This window comes from Lampetra planeri, unplaced genomic scaffold (assembly GCF_965212315.1).
Source record: "Lampetra planeri unplaced genomic scaffold, kcLamPlan1.2.h2 scaffold_778, whole genome shotgun sequence".
Taxonomy (NCBI): Eukaryota; Metazoa; Chordata; class Hyperoartia; order Petromyzontiformes; family Petromyzontidae; genus Lampetra; species Lampetra planeri.
Genome location: NW_027615600.1, coordinates 4,923 through 26,404, shown reverse-complemented (window position 1 = coordinate 26,404; position 21,482 = coordinate 4,923). Strand labels below are relative to the sequence as shown.

General features: G+C 48.7%; 3 protein-coding genes across 3 annotated transcripts; all 3 read right to left on the bottom strand.

The window, feature by feature from the left end:
• Nucleotides 1–1,304: 1,304 nt before the first annotated feature.
• Nucleotides 1,305–2,210, bottom strand: LOC144741918 (olfactory receptor 2AG2-like). Its single transcript, XM_078624417.1, has one exon. The coding sequence runs from the start codon at nt 2,208–2,210 to the stop codon at nt 1,305–1,307; it is 906 nt and encodes a 301-aa protein (XP_078480543.1).
• A 6,738-nt stretch (nt 2,211–8,948) lies between these two features.
• LOC144741917 (E3 ubiquitin-protein ligase TRIM65-like) lies at nt 8,949–9,518 on the bottom strand. The gene has a single exon (XM_078624416.1). It carries the CDS (start codon nt 9,516–9,518, stop codon nt 8,949–8,951), a length of 570 nt encoding a protein of 189 aa, XP_078480542.1.
• A 1,217-nt stretch (nt 9,519–10,735) lies between these two features.
• On the bottom strand, nt 10,736–11,641 carry LOC144741916 (olfactory receptor 10J4-like). The gene has a single exon (XM_078624413.1). The coding sequence runs from the start codon at nt 11,639–11,641 to the stop codon at nt 10,736–10,738; it is 906 nt and encodes a 301-aa protein (XP_078480539.1).
• Nucleotides 11,642–21,482: the final 9,841 nt, after the last annotated feature.

Genomic DNA, 21,482 nt, shown 5'->3' with positions numbered 1-21,482 from the left:
ACACATTCATTGGCATGAATGTTTTTGGCATCTTTTCTCCAGAACACGGATCAGGTCGGTGAAGATCTTCTCGCTGTGCTCCACGGCTTTGTTAGCAGAGACGTTGATGGTCATCACCTCCTTCTCAAGCACAGTCACGTTCTTCTCTCCGTCCTGGATCCTCCGCTGGACTTCCTGTCGACTCACCTCCAGCTCTTTCTGCCTGTTGACTCGTTGACGCTCTGCCGCCACCGACACCGTGTCGTGACCTTTGTGATCGTCCAACCAGCAGAGAGAGCAGATGCACTGCTGATCGGTGTGGCAGAACATCTTCATCACCTCACCGTGATCAGCCGGATCATCTTGGAATCCATAGTTTTTCAGTTCCTCTACTAACGTCAATAACACCGTGTTCTTCTACAGGTCAGGTCTTGGTGTGAAGGTATTCTCGTACTGAGGGCAGCTGAAGACGGTGTGATTGTCCCAGTGCTGTTGAAAACATCTCATGCAGAAGCTGTGTCCGCAGGGTACAGCCATCGGATCTTCAGAAGATCTAGACAGACCGGTAATGTTCATTGAGAAAATTGTAATTGCGATGGTGGGCTGGACAAATAAAATTGCAATTTTTATTGTTTTTTTCATTGATATATTTATTTTCATATGTACCTGGGTCCAAGACAAATGGGGATTTAAAAAAACACAGCTCAACAACAGGGATTTGTTTTATAAAGTGAATCATCGCCAAGATTACGCTTACTGGGTGACCAAACATGAATAAAGGGAGGGTGAAAACAAAGGTCAGGATGGCAGCCCAAAATATCCTCAGGTTATGGAAAAGTACAGACCCTCCAGGGGTCCCCATTTATGTCCATCTAGGACAACATTGTTTTGGGGATTCTGTACATGTGAACCCCCCCTTCCATGACTTTTTTGGTCTAGTTTTGGCCGGTGATCGGAGGCCAGGCCTGGTCCTTGGTGGACCGAATGAACAAACATGAATTGAGACAGTACAGCCTTTGGAGCACTTCTTGGTTGTGTCAGTATGAGTAGTCATTGAACAGAATTCTTATTTCCCATGGTGCAGCAGGAGATTCCTTCAATAGAAAGCAAGACAAACAACAACAAAACAGTTTTTTTTTCAGTCTCAGTAGTATGGCAGTACAACGACAGCAGGGCCGATATGAACCAGGCAAAGAATAACATGATACTGGCAGTTATTTTGTAATAATTAAGAGCTCAAGACGAAACATTGAAAGAAACATAAAAAGATATGATCTGTCACATGCAGCACAGCGGTTTGTGCTTCCAGTATCAGCTGGGACAAATTACCACCTCTTGAGATGTTTGGAGATTTCTTTCATTTTCAGCCCATATATGATTGGATTGAAGAGTGGACTATACAATAGCACTTGTACAGACATTATATATTGTAACGTGTTTGAAAAGTCGTTGCTTACTCGAGGTAACATAATATCAAATGCACATAAACAGGAAAAGCAGAGTAACACCAGCAGGTGGGGTAAGCAGGTTTCTGCAGCCTTTCTTCTGACTGCTCCATGACTGCGATGGGTGACAATAAATATCTTTGTGTATGTAAAGAGAATGAAAGCTGCAGGGAGGATTGCCATACTTATCCACGTAAACAAACCAGACACAAAAAGACCAACTGAACTCACACATTCAAGCATGTTCACTAAATTGTTGCACAAAATTCCTTTTAGAGTAAAAGAACAGAGTTTGTTGTTCTTTCTCAGCCCAACGCTCAGACCAACCTGGAAGGCAGGTAGAAACCAGGAAAAGAATAACATAAAGCACACAGTTATTTTTCCCATGATAGTTTGATATTGCAGAGGTTTGCATATCGACACATATCTGTCATAGGCCATACAGGACAACAACAAGAAATCTGAGCAACCTAAAGAATAATAAAGAAAATATTGAAACAGACAGGCAGAATAAGAGATGATCTGTTTTTCAGATAAAATGTCTTTCAAAAACTTTGGGTAAACAGCCGTGCTGAACAAAACAGAGTTCACTGACAAAGCTGCAATAAAGATGTACATGGGCTCATGAAGGTTTCTGTGAATCCATATAACACATACAATGGTGCAATTACTGACCAGTATTAGAACATAAACTAAAAACATGAACACAAAGTACAGATATCTGTATTTACCCATTTCAACATGTCCACCTACAGTGATGTATGTTACATTAAATGTAGCATCCATTGAGTCTCCCAGTGAAATCACATTGATGTCAAACTCACGTTCATTCAGAGACCTGAGCTGAAACTTCAGACCACGATTCCACGGGTGACCTGAGTGAGCTGGATGAAATGTTTTATAAGTCTTTGTCATTCTCACTGGATTTCATTACATCATGGATGAGAGTCACTGAGATCCATAAACAAGTGTCTCCATCTTTTCAGGCCCCAAATTCCCCTGTGCTGTTGGACCTGTTTACGTCAGTCAACTTCCTTTTGGTGTTTCATGTCACTTTAAACAAAGGTGTAGATGTGTGTCATTGTAGTAATGGGACTAATGCAACGTCTGTCTGAGCCTTCTCAACCACGGCCGGCCTGCTAAAGTTTGTTGTTCATTCCACTTGACCGTTCACTTGTTTGTTTTGGTTTGATCACCCTGGATGCCTTTTCACTGTATCACAGTGTGTTTAATTATTCTCATGGGAAAGGGGAGATAATGACCTGTTGACCATTTAAACTTCCCAGGAGTTCTCATTAAAGCATTGACACCATCAGTTTCCAAACAGAGTCCATACACATCAACAATCTCCCAGTAGTAGCACATGTGACATAGACACAGCGAGTGAGGCTCCATTGTGGATTTCTAAAACTTGGCCATGTATCATCAGTACGATTAAGACCAAGTGCACAACAGAGACCCAGGGACAGGCTTATTGACATGTGCAATACCATTGTCAGATTACGCAAGGATAGCCCCATGTGGACTGATGTTGTGAACCTTGAAACTCTGCAAAGGTTTATGTCTCAATCCTGTCTTGACATGAAATTAAATGTGCAAAACCAGGAGTCAAAGATGTTTTTTGTTTTTTATAGCTCTGCATAAAACACACAAACATAGATATTGGATTGTCCCAAAAGCAGGTAAAACCTCAACAAAAATGGTCCTGTTTCTCCAGGAAGTGTACTCCAGAAAAATAGTGAGTCCACACAAACCTTACATCCTTCAACACACCAATTGCTGAAAATGTTCAGTTTCCGTCAGACACGCATATTTTCCACATATTCTTGATCATAACTTTCATTACTTTCATTGCCCAATGTTGTTGTGAACAAGTGACGTGTCAGGATTGCATGTTGCTGTCATCAGGTGGCCAAAGTCATGAACTGCAGGTTACTTCATATCTACTTAATTCTGGCAAGAGTATCATTTTTTTAGAGCTTACATGTTAAGAGCTATGGGTTTGAGTGCTTTTCTCACTATAGTATCTAAAGCTTAAAAAGACCATTGAAATGTTGGGATGTTCCAGAATCACATCACATCAGTGTCAAAAGGCTACTTTTTAGGTTCAAAGCAGAGTTTCATAAAATTTTGGAGGAAGTTCAATGGTAGGTGGACTACATCACCCCCCCCCCACCCCAGTCCACTCTACCCCTGCATGTCCCACTTTCTATTCCTTACCCATCACAAGCTCCCTTTTACCTCCATGACCTTGTGCATCTCTATCATATATTGGAACTAACCTTGTATGTGTCACGGCCCGTGCCTCTGACCCCATCTAGTGGCAGCCTTCCTCCTCCGTCCCTCTTCTCTCCCCCTCTCTCTCTCGCTCGCAGGTGTGCTGCATCCCAATCAGCGGCGGCGAGGTGTGCGCTACTTAAGGAGCCGGCAGTCTACAGCTCGTCGCCGGACCGTTGTCCCTTCCCGCCTGTCTCGCTTCCAGTCTGCCCGAACCTCTGTCTCGCATCCTGTCTGCCCGTACCTTCGTCCCGGATCCCGGCACCCTCTGCCCTGCTGCATGCGTTCCTGTCTCCTGCTGAACCCCGTAGTCGTCAGTGTTCCTTGTATTCTAGTTTGGCGTTCGCCTCCGTCAGCTAGCTATTTTTGTTTGTTTTAGCCTGAGGCCTTTTGTTTTCGTAGCCGTCCTTATTCGTTTGTTTTGTCGTCTGACCGGCCTTTTGCTCCGTGTCCTCCCTCAGTTGTTTATAGTGTTTCGGTAGAGCTAGCTCCCGCACTCTTTGTTTTGGCGTTCGTTATCCGACCGGCTGTTGCCCGTGTACCTTTGTTCAGATTAAAACCTTTTTGCTTTCGACCATTTGCCTTCGTGTGAGTCACTTGTCTGCCATTAGAGTTCCCTGGACCCGAACGTAACAGTACGGCCGGCCACGATGAACTCTGCAGACGAGTCGACGAGCACTAGCCTAGCGGCCGCTAAGCCGACTCTCCAGCAGGCTATGTCGCACCATAGCGCCACGCTGGAGCAACACGACGCGTTGTTGCGCTCGCTGGTGGACAGTAACAACGCGTTGTTAAACCAGGTGTCCCTGCTCATGGGTAAGCTCAATACCCTATCGCTACCCACGGCGTCGCCGGGCCACCCCGAGCCTAGCCCAAGTTCCGCTGCGGTCAGCCCTGCCATGTTGCTTCCCCAGCCTGTACGGGAACCCTACCGAACCCGCGTCGTACTCCTCCGATAAGGCTAAGATCGTGTACGTTATTAGCTTATTGAAGGGTTCAGTAAGAGACTGGGGATCCACGGTTTGGGAGCGTCGCCCTGAGCTGTGTGCCTCCTACCCCCTGTTCATCGACAAGGTGAAGAAGGTCTTTGACCATCCGGTGCGAGGGAGAGAGGCAGGCATGCGCCTGTCCGCGCTTCGACAAGGGAGCCGAAGCGTGGCGGAATTCGCGGTGGGTTTCCGCACCTTAGCAGCGGAGAGCCGCTGCAATGACGAGGCCCTGCAGGGAGCTCTGTTGGAGTAACCAGTCTCTTGCCGTCAGGCCCTAGTGGACTCAGGTGCAGAGGAGAACTTTCTGGACAGTAAACTCGCTCTCTCTCTCTCAATTCCCACTGTCTCTCTAGAATTCCCCGTTGAGGCCAGAGCATTAAACGGAACCCCCCTGGCTCATATCAAGTCCAAGACGGTCCCAGTTACCCTCCTCCTAGCTGGCAACCACCGGGAAGCTCTGGTTTTCCACCTCATGGATCATCCCCTCTCTCCTGTAGTCCTTGGCTTCCCCAGGCTGAGGAAATAATCCGATTATCGATTGGTGTCGCAGGGAGATCACCTCCTGGAGCCCCCCTGGTCACTCATCATGTCTCCAGTCTGCTTTGTCCCCAGCCTCTCCGACTTCCCGTCCGCCGCCTGAACCCATCGACCTCTCCAAGGTGCCGTCGGCGTACCATGACCTGGCCCCTGTGTTCAATAAAGACAAGGCACTCTCGCTACCACCTCACCGTCCATATGACTGCGCCATCAACCTGTTGCCCGGTGCCACCCTGCCCTCCAGTCGCCTGTACAACCTGTCCAAGCCTGAACAGACAACCATGGAGGACTACATCCGCGACTCCCTCGCCGCAGGTATTATCCGTCCCTCCTCTTCTCCCGTGGCGGCGGGTTTCTTTTTCGTGGGCAAAAAGGATGGCACGCTGCGGCCCTGCATCGACTATCGAGGGCTTAATGACATCAGGGTAAGGAACTCTTACCCTCTACCCTTGATAGACTCTGCGTTCACTCCCCTGCATGGTGCCCAGTATTTCTCCAAGCTAGACCTCCGTAACGTCTACCACCTCATCCGGATCCGTGAAGGTGACGAGTGGAAGACCGCCTTCACACCCCTCGGCCACTTCGAATACCTAGTAATGCCCTTCGGACTCACGATCGCCCTGGCGGTCTTCCAAAATATGATAAACGATATCCTGCGCGACATGATCAACCGATTTGTTTTCGTTTACCTGGACGACATTCTAATTTACTCTAAGTGTCTCGAGGAGCACATTCTCCATGTCTGAGCAGTCCTGGAACGCCTGTTAAAAAACAGACTATTCGTCAAAGCCGAGAAATGTGAGTTTCATGTGACGACCACCTCCTTCTTGGGGTACATTATCTCCCAAGGAGAGATTAAGATGGACCCCACAAAACTCGCGGCGATCAAGGAATGGCCCCGACCGACAACCTGTAAGCAGCTGCAGCGCTTTTTGGGTTTTGCTAATTTCTATCGTCGCTTCATTAGGGATTATAGCAAAGTGGCAGCTCCCCTCACCGCCCTAAAGTCAACGCTGCAGACCTTCGCTTGGTCCCCAGAAGCAGAAAAGGCCTTCTGCTCCCTCAAAGACCGCTTCACCACCGCTCCGATCCTGACCCAAGTTAATTCCAAGCTCCAGTTCGTGGTGGAGGTAGACGCCTCCGACACCGGAGTGGGTGCTGTTCTGTCCCAACAGCATCCACCAGATCACAAGCTCCACCCCTGTGCCTTTTTCTCTCGCCGACTCTCCCCCGCCGAGAGGAATTACGACGTTGGGGATCGCGAGTTGCTGGCGGTCAAGCTGGCGTTGGAGGAATGGCGCCACTGGCTGGAAGGTGCCGAGCATCCCTTTATCGTGTGGACGGACCACAAAAACCTCGAGTACATCCGTAAGGCCAGGAGGTTGAACTCCTGCCAGGCCCGCTGGTCCCTGTTCTTCGCCAGGGTCTGCTTCACACTCGGGAGTGTGTCCTATCGGCCTCCCGAAATATTAAACCGGACGCATTGTCCCGACAGTACACCACGGAGGAAAGCTCCGGCGACCCCGTTTCCATTCTCCCGAAGTCCTGTGTGGTTGCCTCCCTGACCTGGAACGTTCGGCGTGCCCAAGCCCTTCAGCCAGACCCAGGTGACGGTCCTCCTGACCCTTTGTTTGTCCCTGACTCTGCTCGTTCCCAGGGCCCACGCGTCAAAGTTCTCCTGCCATCCGGGTGGTTCTCGGACTCTGGAAGTCCTGCGGCAGAGGTTCTGGTGGCCCTCCATGGAGAAGGACACCAGGGAATTCGTGGCTGCCTGCGGAACCTGTGCTCGCAACAAGACGCCCAGCCGACCAAGTTCCGGGCTTTTGCAGCCCTTGCCTGTTCCTCATCAGCCTTGGTCCCACATCGCGGTGGACTTTGTGACCGGACTTCCACCCTCCCACGGTAACACAGCCATTCTGACTATTGTGGATCGGTTCTCCAAGGCCGCCCACTTCGTTGCCCTGCCTAAACTCCCCTCCGCCCGAGAGACAGCCGACTGCCTAGTGTCCCAGGTCTTCCGCCTCCATGGGATTCCCACGGACATCGTTTCTGACCGGGGTCCCCAGTTCACGTCGGAGGTTTGGAGGCATTTCTGTTCGGCCCTCGGGGCAACCGTCAGCTTATCCTCCGGTTTCCACCCACAGTCCAACGGACAGACGGAGACGGCCAACCAATCCCTGGAGGCTTTCCTAAGATGCGCTGCCTCCGACAACCCATCCTCCTGGAGCACTCATCTACCCTGGGTTGAGTATGCACACAACTCCTTGGTTAACTCCTCATCTGGTCTCTCCCCGTTTCAGTGCTCCGTTGGCTATCAACCTCCCCTGTTCCCTGACCTCAAAGGGGAGATTCCTGTCTCGTCTGTCCAAGCTCACATCAGGCGGTGCGAGAGGACCTGGAAAAAGGCCCGTGCCTCTCTGCTCCAGGCGGGGCGCAGGATGGAGCGCCAGGCCAACCGGCGCCGCGTCCCGGCCCCACGTTACGCACCTGGCCAACAAGTGTGGCTCCGTTCAAAGGACCTGCCGCTGAGGGTGGAGTCGAAGAAGCTAGCTCCCTGCTTCATCGGCCCGTTTGAAGTGGAGGCTGTGATCAATCCGTCTGCTGTCTGTCTCAAGCTCCCCCCCACTATGAAGGTCCACCCCACGTTCCATGTCTCCCTTCTCAAACCAGTACAGGACAGTCCTCTGGCCCTCCCTGTCCATCCACCTCCTCCACCCAGGATGGTGGATGACGCCCCGGTCTACACGGTCCGTAGACTGCTGGATGTGCGCCGACGTGGACGGGGCCTGCAGTTCCTTGTGGACTGGGAGGGCTACGGACCTGAGGAGCGCATGTGGGTCCCCAGGAGGCAGACACTGGATCCCGGCCTCATACGGGATCTGTGGAGACGACGTCCAGACCGTTTTGGACGTGCGCCTGGAGCACGTAGAGGGGGGGGTACTGTCACGTCCCGTGCCTCTGACCCCATCTAGTGGCAGCCTTCCTCCTCCGTCCCTCTTCTCTCCCCCTCTCTCTCTCGCTCGCAGGTGTGCTGCATCCCAATCAGCGGCGGCGAGGTGTGCGCTACTTAAGGAGCCGGCAGTCTACAGCTCGTCGCCGGACCGTTGTCCCTTCCCGCCTGTCTCGCATCCTGTCTGCCCGTACCTTCGTCCCGGATCCCGGCACCCTCTGCCCTGCTGCATGCGTTCCTGTCTCCTGCTGAACCCTGTAGTCGTCAGTGTTCCTTGTATTCTAGTTTGGCGTTCGCCTCCGTCAGCTAGCTATTTTTGTTTGTTTTAGCCTGAGGCCTTTTGTTTTCGTAGCCGTCCTTATTCGTTTGTTTTGTCGTCTGACCGGCCTTTTGCTCCGTGTCCTCCCTCAGTTGTTTGTAGTGTTTCGGTAGAGCTAGCTCCCGCACTCTTTGTTTTGGCGTTCCTTATCCGACCGGCTGTTGCCCGTGTACCTTTGTTCAGATTAAAACCTTTTTGCTTTCGACCATTTGCCTTCGTGAGTCACTTGTCTGCCATTAGAGTTCCCTGGACCCGAACGTAACAGTATGTCTGCCAAACATCCTGTTGTTGCTCTCTAACTCACCTTCAGAAAAGCTGTTTTCCATCATAATGTGATGTGTGGAGAAAACCTGTAACCTTTACAGCAGCGAATAAGGTTTATGCACTGAGACAGAGACATTGAGATGAGAAATAGTCAAAAATAATATGAATGAATGTCATGAACAACACATTCATTGGCATGAATGTTTTTGGCATCTTTTCTCCAGAACACGGATCAGGTCGGTGAAGATCTTCTCGCTGTACTCCACGGCTTTGTGAGCAGAGACGTTGATGGTCATCACCTCCTTCTCAAGCACCTTTGCGTTCTTCTCTCCGTCCTCGATCCTCTGCTGGACTTCCTGTCGATTCACCTCCAGCTCTTTCTGCCTATTGACTCGTTGACGCTCTGCCGCCACCGACACCGTGTCGTGACCAATGTGATCGTCCAGCCAGCAGAGAGAGCAGATGCACTGCTGATCGGTGCGGCACAACATCTTCATCACCTCACCGTGATCAGCCGGATCATCTTGGAATCCATAGTTTTTCAGTTCCTCTACTAACGCAGATAACACCGTGTTCTTCTTCAGGTCAGGTCTTGGTGTGAAGGTATTCTCGTACTGAGGGCCGCTGAAGACGGCGTGATTTTCCCAGTGCTGTTGAAGACATCTCATGCAGAAGATGTGTCCACAGGGTACAGCCACCGGATCCTTCAGAAGATCCAGACAGTCCAAGCTTTCTCTGAAAACGTCTGCCTGCGCCATTTCACCTGTCAGAGTTTCTGAGAATGAGTTTCCCTTTTGGAGAAATCTGGCCTGACACAAGTTAGGTCTTCACTCTGTTGGCCTGTAGTGGTACAAAGCACGAAAAAAAAAGACAAGCATGGAGTAAATAAATGCATAAATTCCTTCAATAATGAATTAAACATGTGTAGTATTTCAGTTTTTAATCCTGAATTAAACTGAGTACGAGGCCCATCTACTCATGAACATAGAGCAACGAAATAAATACATGTACAAATGTGGAAATACTAAAATAAATCAACACGTTGGTTATCACATAATGTAGTTAATTAATTCATGTATCTATTTGTGCTTTGTTGGACTCTTTACCAGCTGTTCAAAGCAAAATTCTCTTCTCTCACCTTGGTACCAGTTTGTCCATCCCTGACTGAGGGTCGAAGGACACTGGGTGTAGTATTGTGCAGACTGTAATGTTCATTGAGACAATTGCAATTGCGATGGTGGGCTGTACAAATAAAACTGCAATTTTATTAGTTTTGTGTTTTCATTGATTTATTTATTTTCATTCATTTATTTTCATATGTACCTGGGTCCAAGACAAATGAGGATTTGAAGAAACACAACTCAACAGGGATTTGTTTTTTAAAGTGAATCATCGCCAAGTTTACTGGGTGACCAAACATAAATAAAGGGAGGGTGAAAACAAAGGTCAGGATGGCAGCCCAAAATATCCTCAGGTTATGGAAAAGTACAGACCCTCCAGGGGTCCCCATTTATGTCCATCTAGGACATCATTGTTTTGGGGGGATTCTGTACATGTGAACCCCCCCTTCCATGACTTTTTTGGTCTAGTTTTGGCTGGTGATCAGAGGCCAGACCTGGTCCTTGGTGGATCAAATGAACAAACATGAATTGAGACAGTACAGCCTTTGGAGCACTTCTTGGTTGTGTCAGTATGAGTAGTCATTGAACAGAATTCTTATTTCCCATGGTGCAGCAGGAGATGCCTTCAATAGAAAGCAAGACAAACAAAAACAAAACAGGGTTTTTTTCAGTCTCAGTAGTATGGCAGTACAACGACAGCAGGGCCGATGTGAACCAGGCAAAGAAAAACTTAACACTGACAGTTATTTTGTAATAATTAAGAGCTCAAGACGAAACATTGAAAGAAACAGAAAAAGATATGATCTGTCACATGCAGCACAGCGGTTTGTGCTTCCAGTATCAGCTGGGACAAATTACCACCTCTTGAGATGTTTGGAGATTTCTTTCATTTTCAGCCCATATATGATTGGATTGAAGAGTGGACTATACAATAGCACTTGTACAGACATTATATATTGTAACGTGTTTGAAAAGTCGTTGCTTACTCGAGGTAACATAATATCAAATGCACATAAACAGGAAAAGCAGAGTAACACCAGCAGGTGGGGTAAGCAGGTTTCTGCAGCCTTTCTTCTGACTGCTCCATGACTGCGATGGGTGACAATAAATATCTTTGTGTATGTAAAGAGAATGAAAGCTGCAGGGAGGATTGCCATACTTATCCACATAAATAAACCATACACAGAAAGACCAACTGAACTCACACATTCAAGCATGTTCACTAAATTGTTGCACAAAATTCCTTTTAGAGTAAAAGAACAGAGTTTGTTGTTCATTCTCAGTCCAACGCTCAAACCAACCTGGAAGGCAGGTAGAAGCCAGGAAAAGAATAACATAAAGCACACAGTTATTTTTCCCATGATAGTTTGATATTGCAGAGGTTTGCATATTGACACATATCTGTCATAGGCCATACAGGACAACAAATAGAAATCTGAGCAACCTAAAGAGTAATAAAGGAAATATTGAAACAGACAGGCAGAATAAGAGATGATCTGTCTTTCAGATAAAATGTCAATCAAATACTTTGGGTAAAAAGCTGTGCTGAACAAAACAGAGTTCACTGACAAAGCTGCAATGAAGATGTACATGGGCTCATGAAGGTTTCTGTGAATCCATATCAGACATATAATGGTGCAATTACTGACCAGTATTAGGACATAAACTAACAACATGAACACAAAGTACAGATATCTGTATTTACCCATTTCAACATGTCCACCTACAGTGATGTATGTTACATTAAATGTAGCATCCATTGAGTCTCCCAGTGAAATCACATTGATGTCAAACTCACGTTCATTCAGAGACCTGAGCTGAAACTTCAGACCACGATTCCACGGGTGACCTGAGTGAGCTGGATGAAATGTTTTATAAGTCTTAATCATTCTCACTGGATCTCATTACATCATGGGATGAGAGTCACTGAGATCCATAAACAAGTTTCTCCATCTCTTCAGGCTCTGAATTCCCCTGTGCTGTTGGACCCTGTTTACGTCAGTGAATTTCCTCTTGGTATTTCATGTCACTTTAAACAAAGGTTTAGCTTTGTGTCATTGTAGTAATGGTACTAATGCAGTCATTTTTAACTCCACACTTCAATTAATAAACAAAGAATTGCAATGTTCCTAAAATGCATTTTCCTGGACAGCCAACATGGGAGACTGTCTATCCATCCATCCATCCATCATCTTCTGCTTCATCCGGGACCCACCACCCTGCAGAGGAAACTCATTTTAGCTGCTTGTATCCGAGATAGTGTTCTTTCGGTCATGATCCAGAGTTCATGACCATAGGTGAGGGTAGGAAAGTAGACTGACCGGTAGATTGAGAGCCTCACCTTTCGGCTCAACTCCTTCTTTACCATGACGGACTGGTACAGAGACCGCATTACTGCGGCCGCTGCGCCGATCCGTCTCATGCTCCCTTCTTCTCTCACTCGTGAACAAGACCCCAAGATACTTAAACTCCTCCACTTGATGCAAGGACTCTCCTCCGACCCGAAATGGGCGGGCCACCTTTTTCCGGTCGAGAACCGTGGCCTCGGACTTGGAGGTGCTGATTCTCATCCCAGCCGCTTCACACTCGGCTGCGAACCGCCCCAATGCACGCTGAAGGTCCTGACCCGAAGGAGGGACCACCACCCCAGTCTGCCATTCCAGAGGCACTGTTCCCGTCTGCCATGCGATGCTGCAGAGACGTGTCAGCCAGGACAGCCCTACAACATCCAGGGACTTGAAGTACTCAGGGCGGATCTCATCCACCCCAGGTGCTTTGCCACCGAGGAGCTTCCGAACTGCCTCAGTGACCTCAGCCTGGGTGATGGATGAACCAGCCTCTGAGTCCCCCGTCTCTGCTTCCTCTACGGAAGGCATGACAGTGGGATTGAGGAGATCCGCAAAGTACTCCTTCCACCGCCCGACAATATCTCCTGTTGCGGTCAGCAGCTCCCCACCTCCAGAATCTCTTCAAGGCCAACCGTTAGTCCTCCTCCATGGTGTCCCCAAACCTCTTCCACACCAGAGTTCCTCAGTGCCTCAGGAGTCCCACGATCCAGCCGGGCTCGATGGGACTCCTTCTTCAGCTTGACAGCATTCCTTACTACCAGTGTCCACCATTGGGTTCGGGGGTTGCTGCCACGACAGGCACCTGAGACCTTGCGACCACAGCTCCGAGCAGCTGCATCGACAATGGAAGCAGAGAACATGGTCCACTCGGACTCAATGTCCCCAGCCTCCCTTGGGAGCTGGTCGAAGTTCTCCCGGTGGGAGTTGAAGACCTTTCTGATGGTGGGTTCCGCCAGATGTTCCCAGCAGACCCGCACTGTACATTTGGGTCTGCCAAGTCTGTCCGGTCTCCCCTGTGGCCAGCGGATCCAACTTACCACCAGGTGGTGATCAGTTGACAGCTCAGCCCCTCTCTTTACCTGAGCGTCCAAGACATACAGCCGGAGGCCAGATGACACGACTACAAAGTCGATCATTGACATCCTGCCTAGGGTGTCCTGGTGCCCCGTGTGCTTATGGACACTCTTATGCTCGAACTTGGTGTTCATTATGGACAAACTGTGACTAGCACAGAAGTCCAGCACCAGAACACCCCTCGGGTCCAGATCAGAGAGGCTGTTCCTCCCAATCACTCCCCTCCAGGTGATACTGTCCTCCAGAAGAACGATGGAGTCCCCAGTTGGAGCTCATTCTAGTACTCCTTCCAGGGCCTCCAAGAAGGCTGGGTACTTTGCACTGCCATTTGGCCCATAAGCTGACACGGCAGTGAGAGACATACCCCCCACCTGAAGGCAAAGGTAAGGGACCCTCTCGTTCAGTGGGGAAAACTCCAACACATGGCGACTAAGCTGAGGAACTATCAGCAAGCCCACACCAGTCCGTCGCCTCTCACCGTGGGCAACTCCACAACAGAAGAGAGTCCAAGCTTTCTCAAGGAGTTGGGTTCTGGAGCCCAAGCTGTGCGTGGAGGTGAGCCCGACTATCTCTAGCCAGTACCGCTCAACCTCCAGCACAAGTTCGGGCTCTTTCCCCCCCAGCGAGGTGACATTCCATGTCCCCATAGCCAGGGTCGTTGTCCGGGGTTTGGGTCACCGGGGCCCCTGCCCACGGCCACCACCCAGACCACATTGCACCGGCCCCTTCTGAGCCTTCCCGCAGGTGGTGGGCCTACAGAAAGGCGGGCCCACGTCGCTTCTTCGGCAGAGACCCGGCCACCAGACGCTCGCCCACGAGCCCTGGCTCCAGGGTGGGGCCCCGGTGACGCCAATCCGGGCGACGTGTGCGTCCTTGTTTTAAAACTACTCATTGCTCGTAGTCGAACCAGTCTCCTAGGCCCTCTTTGCCTTGGGAGACCCGACCAGGGGCATTAAACCCCCCGACAACATAGCTCCTCGGGTCATTCGGGTACTCAAACCCCTCCACCACGATAAGGCGGCGGTTCAGGGAGACTGTCTAATTGGTAAGGAAAGGAGGTAATCAGTGATTGAGTCCTTGTAACCAGGTACGTGAGCAGCACCCAATATGAATTTGTGTTGGGCAGAGATTAAAGTTAGCCCTTGGATGATTGACATGATGCCAGGGACTGGGAGTGACCTTTTTTCATGATGTCGACTACCGCCAAGTTGTCTGAGTGCATGAGGATGACCCTCCTTGCCCATTCATGCCCCCAAAGAGGGGCAGCGATCATGACTGGGTTCAGGTCGTAAATGAGGAGGGGGTGAAAGAGGTGAAGGGCATCTCTGCTGGTCACCGTGAAAGAAGAAGCTGTCCCTGTCTGAGCCTTCTCAACCACGGCCGGCCTGCTAAAGTTTGTTGTTCATTCCACTTGACCGTTCACCTGTTTGTTTTGGTTTGATCACCCTGGATGCCTTTTCACAGTTTCACAGTGTATTTCATTATTCTCATGGGAAAGGGGAGATAATGACCTGTTGACCATTTAAACTTCCCAGGAGTTCTCATTAAAGCATTGTCATCATCAGTACCATTAAGGCCCAATGCACAACAGAGACCCAGGGACAGGCTTATTGACATGTGCAATACCATTGTCAGATTACGCAAGGATAGCCCCATGTGGACTGATGTTATGAACCTTGAAACTCTGCAACAGTTTATGTCTCAATCCTGTCTTGACATGAAATTAAATGTGCAAAACCAGGAGTCAAAGTTTTTTTGTTTTTTCCCTGATGTAACATAAAACACACAAACATAGACTTTGGATTTTCCCAAAAGCAGATTAAACCCCAACAAAAATGGTCCTGTTACTCCAGGAAGTGTACTCCAGAAAAATAGTGAGTCCACACAAACCTTACATCCTTCAACACACCCACTGTTGAAAATGTTAACAGTTTCCATCAGACACGCATATTTTTCACATATTCTTGATCATAACTTTCATTAGTCTGTGTCCTGTGCTGTCCAAATACAAGATACGAGAATGGCTGTCAAAGACTGGTTTCTTCTCATCCATTCATTTTCCCTGTGTAACTTGCCCAATGTGGTTGTGAACAAGTGACGTGTCAGGATTGCATGTTGCTGTCATCTGGTGGCCAAAGTCATGAACTGCAGGTTACTGGCAAGATAATCATTTGTTTTGTTTAGAGCTTACATATTAAGGGCTACGGGTTTATGGGAGGCTAGAGGGAAGTTTACTCAATATAAGCTAATACATCGATTATACTTCCCCCCCTCTACACTCCATAGGATGGGTTTATTACCTGATAATCTATGTTGGAAATGTGGAACACAGGCAGGGACTGTCCTACATGTGCTATGGGAATGTAGTCTGATAAAACCATTTTGGTGTATTAGAACATCTCGGGAAGGCTCTGGAGATTGAGATCCCAGTATCTCCGAGATTATGCTTACTGGGCGACCGATCACAAATAATGGGAGTGTCAAAACAAGATTTTGCAGTTATAAAGGTTGGGACGGTTACGGCAACCCGGATTATCCTAAGGCTATGGGAAAGTACGTATCCAACCGACGTATCCAAAAGTGGATTGAAAATATGGCAGAAATAGCATCATATGAACAAATGCTAGCAAGAGTCAGTGACAGCGAGGATAAGAGGGGGCTATGGGAAGGTTTCTTTACCACAAGCCTATTTAACAACTGGAAACGAATTGAGGAGATCGTATAGCTGTGACTGAATAATATAATATTGTGTGTGAATTACTCTGTATTGGCATGCATAGGTAGGTACCATATACCAGGGAACCACTGTTATCCCACCCAATGGAACTGTCTCTAAGTGTGAAATAATAAAAATATATGATAAAAAAAGAGCGATGGGTTTGAGTGCTTTTCTCACTATAGTATCTACAGTAAAGCTTAAAGGGAGACCATTTGACACTGATGTGATGTGATTCTGGGAACATCCCAACATTTCAAAGGCTACTTTAGGTTCAAAGCACAATTTCATAAAATTTTGGAGAGAAATTCAGTTAGCAGAAGCTGGTGTAATGGGTAGGTGGACTACATCACCCCCACCCTACTCCTGCATGTCCCACTTATTCCTTACCCATCACGAGCTCCCTTTTACCTCCATGACCTTATGCATCTCTGTCATATATTGGAACTAACCTTGTGTGTCTCAAAAATCCTGTTGTTGCTCTCTAACTCACCTTCAGAAAAGCTGTTTTCCATCAGAATGTGGAGAAAAACTGTAACCTTTAAGGTTTATTCAATGAGACAGAGACTTTAGGATGAGAAATAGGCGAAAATAATATTAATGAATTTTATGAACAACACATTCATTGGTGCATGTTCAAAGGCTGCAAACAGAAAATTACAACAAATAAAATAAAAACTACTGGATCAGTCTTTGGTGGTTTCAGATTGAAAAAACATCTAAATGAACATTTGAGGCCTGGCTGAACTTATCAAAGATGTCAACATATGCAGTTCTATTTAATCTTTAATGAAGATTTTTCATCACAATATTGATTCAAAAGACAAGAGGCAAAGCGTCAGCTTAAAAGACAAAAAAAACCCTCAGATGATCAAGAATCAGATACCTTGTTAGCATCAGAAGCTTATTTGCATATTAACGACCCCTCAGAACCTTCAAAGTAATGAATAATTGACAAATGAAATGTTTGGATTGTCGTCTGCGACTGCTGTGTTTAATGTTTCATATGTTGCATCTGGACTAATTACCAAGATGGCACAGTCTGAAAATGTGTACTCCTGTGACCCCTGTGCATCCATCCCCCCTGCCATCTCCGGACAGGACTGTGGAGGTAAAGCGAGAGACCAGGGGCCTGAGTTTGGATTGACAAGGTCATTCGACTGAGATGCTGTGTTCATGTTTGTGTGGCGTTAAGATGCAAAGTGATTAGTCAGTGGGTCACAAAGGGGAATTTCACCCCCAGGAAATTAGTTACATTTTTCTTGAAAATAAAAGAATTCAACATGATGCAGCAAGATTTCACTGTTACTCACGTGGGTCACTGAAAACCATAAAGAGGTACAGAAGTATTGAACCAGATCTGTGACAAATCCACAGCCACAACCAGTTGATCATACATTAGACTTGGGAGGAACACAGATATCCGTGGTTTATTCACATGAGCAACTTTACTCCATTAACAGGAGATCAGAGGTGGAAGATGAAGCAGCAACCTCAGCTGGACAGAGTGGACCAACAGCGCTGACAACGTCCGGCCACACACACACACACACACACACACACACACACAGCCCGACACACATTTCAGAGAGGTGGAGAAGAGCCACCGTCACATGGCTCAAACCACACAAAGCACCACGACAAACTGGGACACCAGATCCCGACAGAGACAAGAGAGCAACACGGAACAAAGGAACACCTGAGCTGGCTGCTCCACCCCACAATTAACGCTGCGTGGACCCACACCTGACATGGATCAGGCAACAGGGAGGGGGCAGGGAGGACCACATTCGGGCAGGAGTTCGGGTCCAATCAACCAGCTGGGTTTTTTCAGGCGACCTGGATGAACTGAACGTGCTGGGTTAGGTCTGATCTGCTTGCGCATGTGAATGTTGGATTTCTATGAATAGACCCTTTGCTAAGCACCATGAAATACAAATAAATGGACTTGACTTGACTTTAAACAGCTCTTTTTGAAATGTGCCGTGTACATATCTTACAAAAAAACACCATAATTTAGATTATTTCGTGGGGATTTCCAACAATGCCACTATTTTTTTTTAACCTAACCTGTCCTGTCCGAGAATTTGACGATCAGCATGGTTTGCTGGATGCCCACGGATGTCAGACAGTTTTGCTGTGTGCAGCTCACTGCACCTAGTTGATGGCAGAAGCTCCACCCCCCCTAGGCAGCAGCGTCTCACCCAGGGCAGAGGAGGCGCCACACACACCAGACCGCTGGCAACCCCGTACAGCCCCAGCGGGTGCAGCGACGCGGGCAGCCAAAGAGGTCCCCCACCCCACCTACTGAGTAATGGAGTAAGTGTGTGTGTAGAGAGGTGTGTGTGGTGCCAATGTTGAGTGAAATGTGTGACTAAGATGCAAATTAAAATTGGGATCTCAGAGATCCCCCACCCCTGCCCCGCCGAGGCCCTCTGAGGTCCTAAGGTAGAATAAGGTGGGAAAGGTGAGGTGGGGGCCGCCACTGGGCCAGCTTCCCGACTGCCCGCCCCACAGGCTAGCCATGTCCCCACAGACACCAGGCCCACGGGCAGCCAGGCCTATCCGGACACGGGAGCGCACCCACACCCCCCGGGGCGCCCCTACCCCACAAGGGAGGCAAACCCCCCACCCATACGTAGGGATCCAGCCGGCCAGGGCACCGAGCCCCCAGGCGTGGCAGGCCACAAGGCCGGAGGCCAGACACCATGCACCTGGGCGGATCCAAGGCCCCCCTCCATGACACTCCCACATACAAAAAGGCAGACCCTCCCCAGGGTCCCAGGGCCAGAGAGACAGCCCCCGCGCCCCCACCCCCACAGAGCCGAGAAGGCGCCGAGCCCCCCCACCCGGGGCGCGCAAGGACAAACCCCGCAGACCCCGCCCAGCCCCCCAGAGGACACAGGCCCCAAGGAAGAGCCACCCCACCCCCAGCACAGACAGGCCCCACCCCAGGGACAGCACAGTCCGCAGGCACCCAGGGCCCGGGGACCCCAGGCCCCCCGCAACCATTGGACAGGACACACCCGGGTGGTCGGCCCAGGCACCAAGTGCCAGATCCGCCGAGGCCCCCCACACCCTCACACCATGGAGAAGGCAAACATTCTAGGCTTGATCCAATGTATGATATATTGTAGTTTATTTGCTCAGTAGTAATTGTAGAAGTTCGGTAGTTCAAAACCATCAAAGTTTTTTGCTTTTTGAAGTGTTTTTAAGCTGATCTGGGGTGCTTCACTCCAACAATGCTAGTTGAATGTTTTCAACTAGCATATCCACACACAATTTCATATCCACACACCCTCCCAGTCGGTGGACCCTGTGGAACCCGATTGCGGTAACGGTGGTCTTCGGGGAGCCTGAGTTGTTTCTGGATGAAGTTCTTCACCACTTTTTCTGGGTCTTCACCCGCCTGTTCCGGAATTCCAGCGAAGACCAGACTGTCCCTCACGCTGCGCACCTGGAGATCGATTATCGATTCTTTAATTCTTTTACTTTAGTCCGAGAGCCGCGTCATGCCCTCGTTGAGGGTTTCGACGGACTCCTTCAGGACGGTGTTTTCTGCTGTTAGCGAGGCTACCTGCTGCTGGCTGGATTCCAGTGACTCTCTTAGCGACTGGAATTCCTTGTGCAGGACTTTGACCTGGGAGAGTCGCGAGTCGAAGGTAGCCAACTTCATGTTGATGGAGCTTAAGATCTCCGTGACGTCACCAGATGAGGATGACGCGGATCCAGGTGAGTCCTCCGGAAGGCATCTCTTGGAACTCGGCGTCACGTAGATCTCCAGTCCTTCCAGAGTGTCCACTTCGAGGTTAATAAGTTGTAGAATCGGTGGTTCTGTGAGTTGTGAGTAGATTGTTGTTTCGGTTTTTTTTTCAGCTGCGCGACGCCATGTTGAATTTCTGCACAAGTCTCACGGCGTCTCGCGGTAGTACAGCATCTCCGACCCTTCCTGAGCTACAAAGATCAAGCACTAAGCACGAGTCACTCATATACTGTTTAAGCACTTCAAATGATGACCCGGTGTGATGACTGACTGCGTTGCTGAGTCTATCTAGTTTTGGGTTGTGTACCATGTGGAAGTCCCCTCCGAGGATAAGCGTAGAATCAGAGAGAGTGGAAAGTGAGGTGAAAAGTGCGTGGAAGTAGGAGGGGTCCTCAACATTTGGACCGTATATGCTATATATATATATATATATATATCCCTCAGAGGAGGGACAGTGGATACATTGGTAGGAGAATGTTAGAGATGGAGTTGCCAGGTAGGAGACAGAGAGGAAGACCAAAGAGGAGGTTTATAGATGCAGTGAGGGAGGACATGGAGGTAGTTGGAGTCAGAGTAGAGGATACAGAGAACAGGGAAAGATGGAAATCGGTGATTCGCTGTGGCAACCCCTGAAGAGGGACAAAGCCGAAAGAAGAAGAAGAAGAAGAGATGCTGGCAATGCAAAAGTCTTTATCCCTGATAGTTAGGTTAACTATAACAAATCTGCCTTCTGGATCTATCGTCGCGCTATTAAAAGTGAAGTGCATATTTCTATTGATCATGATAGCTACCCCTCTTTGTTTTGAGTTCTAGTTGGTTAAGTACATGTGAGGGAACTGCGGGTGAGTGGAGTGTATTACCTGCTTTTGGTAAATGGGTTTCCTGTAACAAGACAATGTCTGCTTTAAGCATCTATGTATCAGTGTGTGTTTGTAAGCGTAGGTGAGAAGTGTGTGTGTGTGCGCCTGTGTATGCATGCCTGTGTATGTGTGTGTCAGTGTATTCGACTCAGTATAAACCACAGTGTCCATATGTGTGGCATATACAGGGTGAGTGTATATGTGTGTTTACCTGCATCTGTATACACAGAGCTCTAATAGATGATTGGAACTTCCATATAATGACGCAGATTCCATATTCAACAACGACAACCGAGAAAGACATGACAAGGGAGAGAAACACAGAGAAAACACAAGCTAAGGAGAGACAGAAGAAACAGAAGTTCATGAGGTGTGCTGGGGGCTTTGAATCCTGCGTGACTGAGACGTGCAGGTTGTTTGAATATCAACCTGGATTCGGAGATGGCTGTATAGTCTAATCTCCTGGGATGTGGAGTAGAGAATCTTTTTCTATGTGGTCAGTAGAGCCAGGGGGTTACCTCTTGGTCGCGGTATAGCTGACCGTTGACGTACAACTTGTCCACAGCGATGACGGGCCCGGGATCCAACCCATGAACAAATGTCTTGGCTGTAGTTTAAATAATACAGCCCATAATGCATAAGAATAGTCTGGTGGCATTAGCAGTCGGATTGTGCCGGAACGTTTGGATGAGACACCTTGTCGCCTCGCTGATGCACCTTGACAAGGCGAGGGACAAACTGGAGATGACAGAGGTCATCTGTGTCACGCACTCAGACAGCTGGGGTGTGCGCATGCTATATTTAGTTATGTGTTGTTTGAATGGATGCTTATGTGAGTTC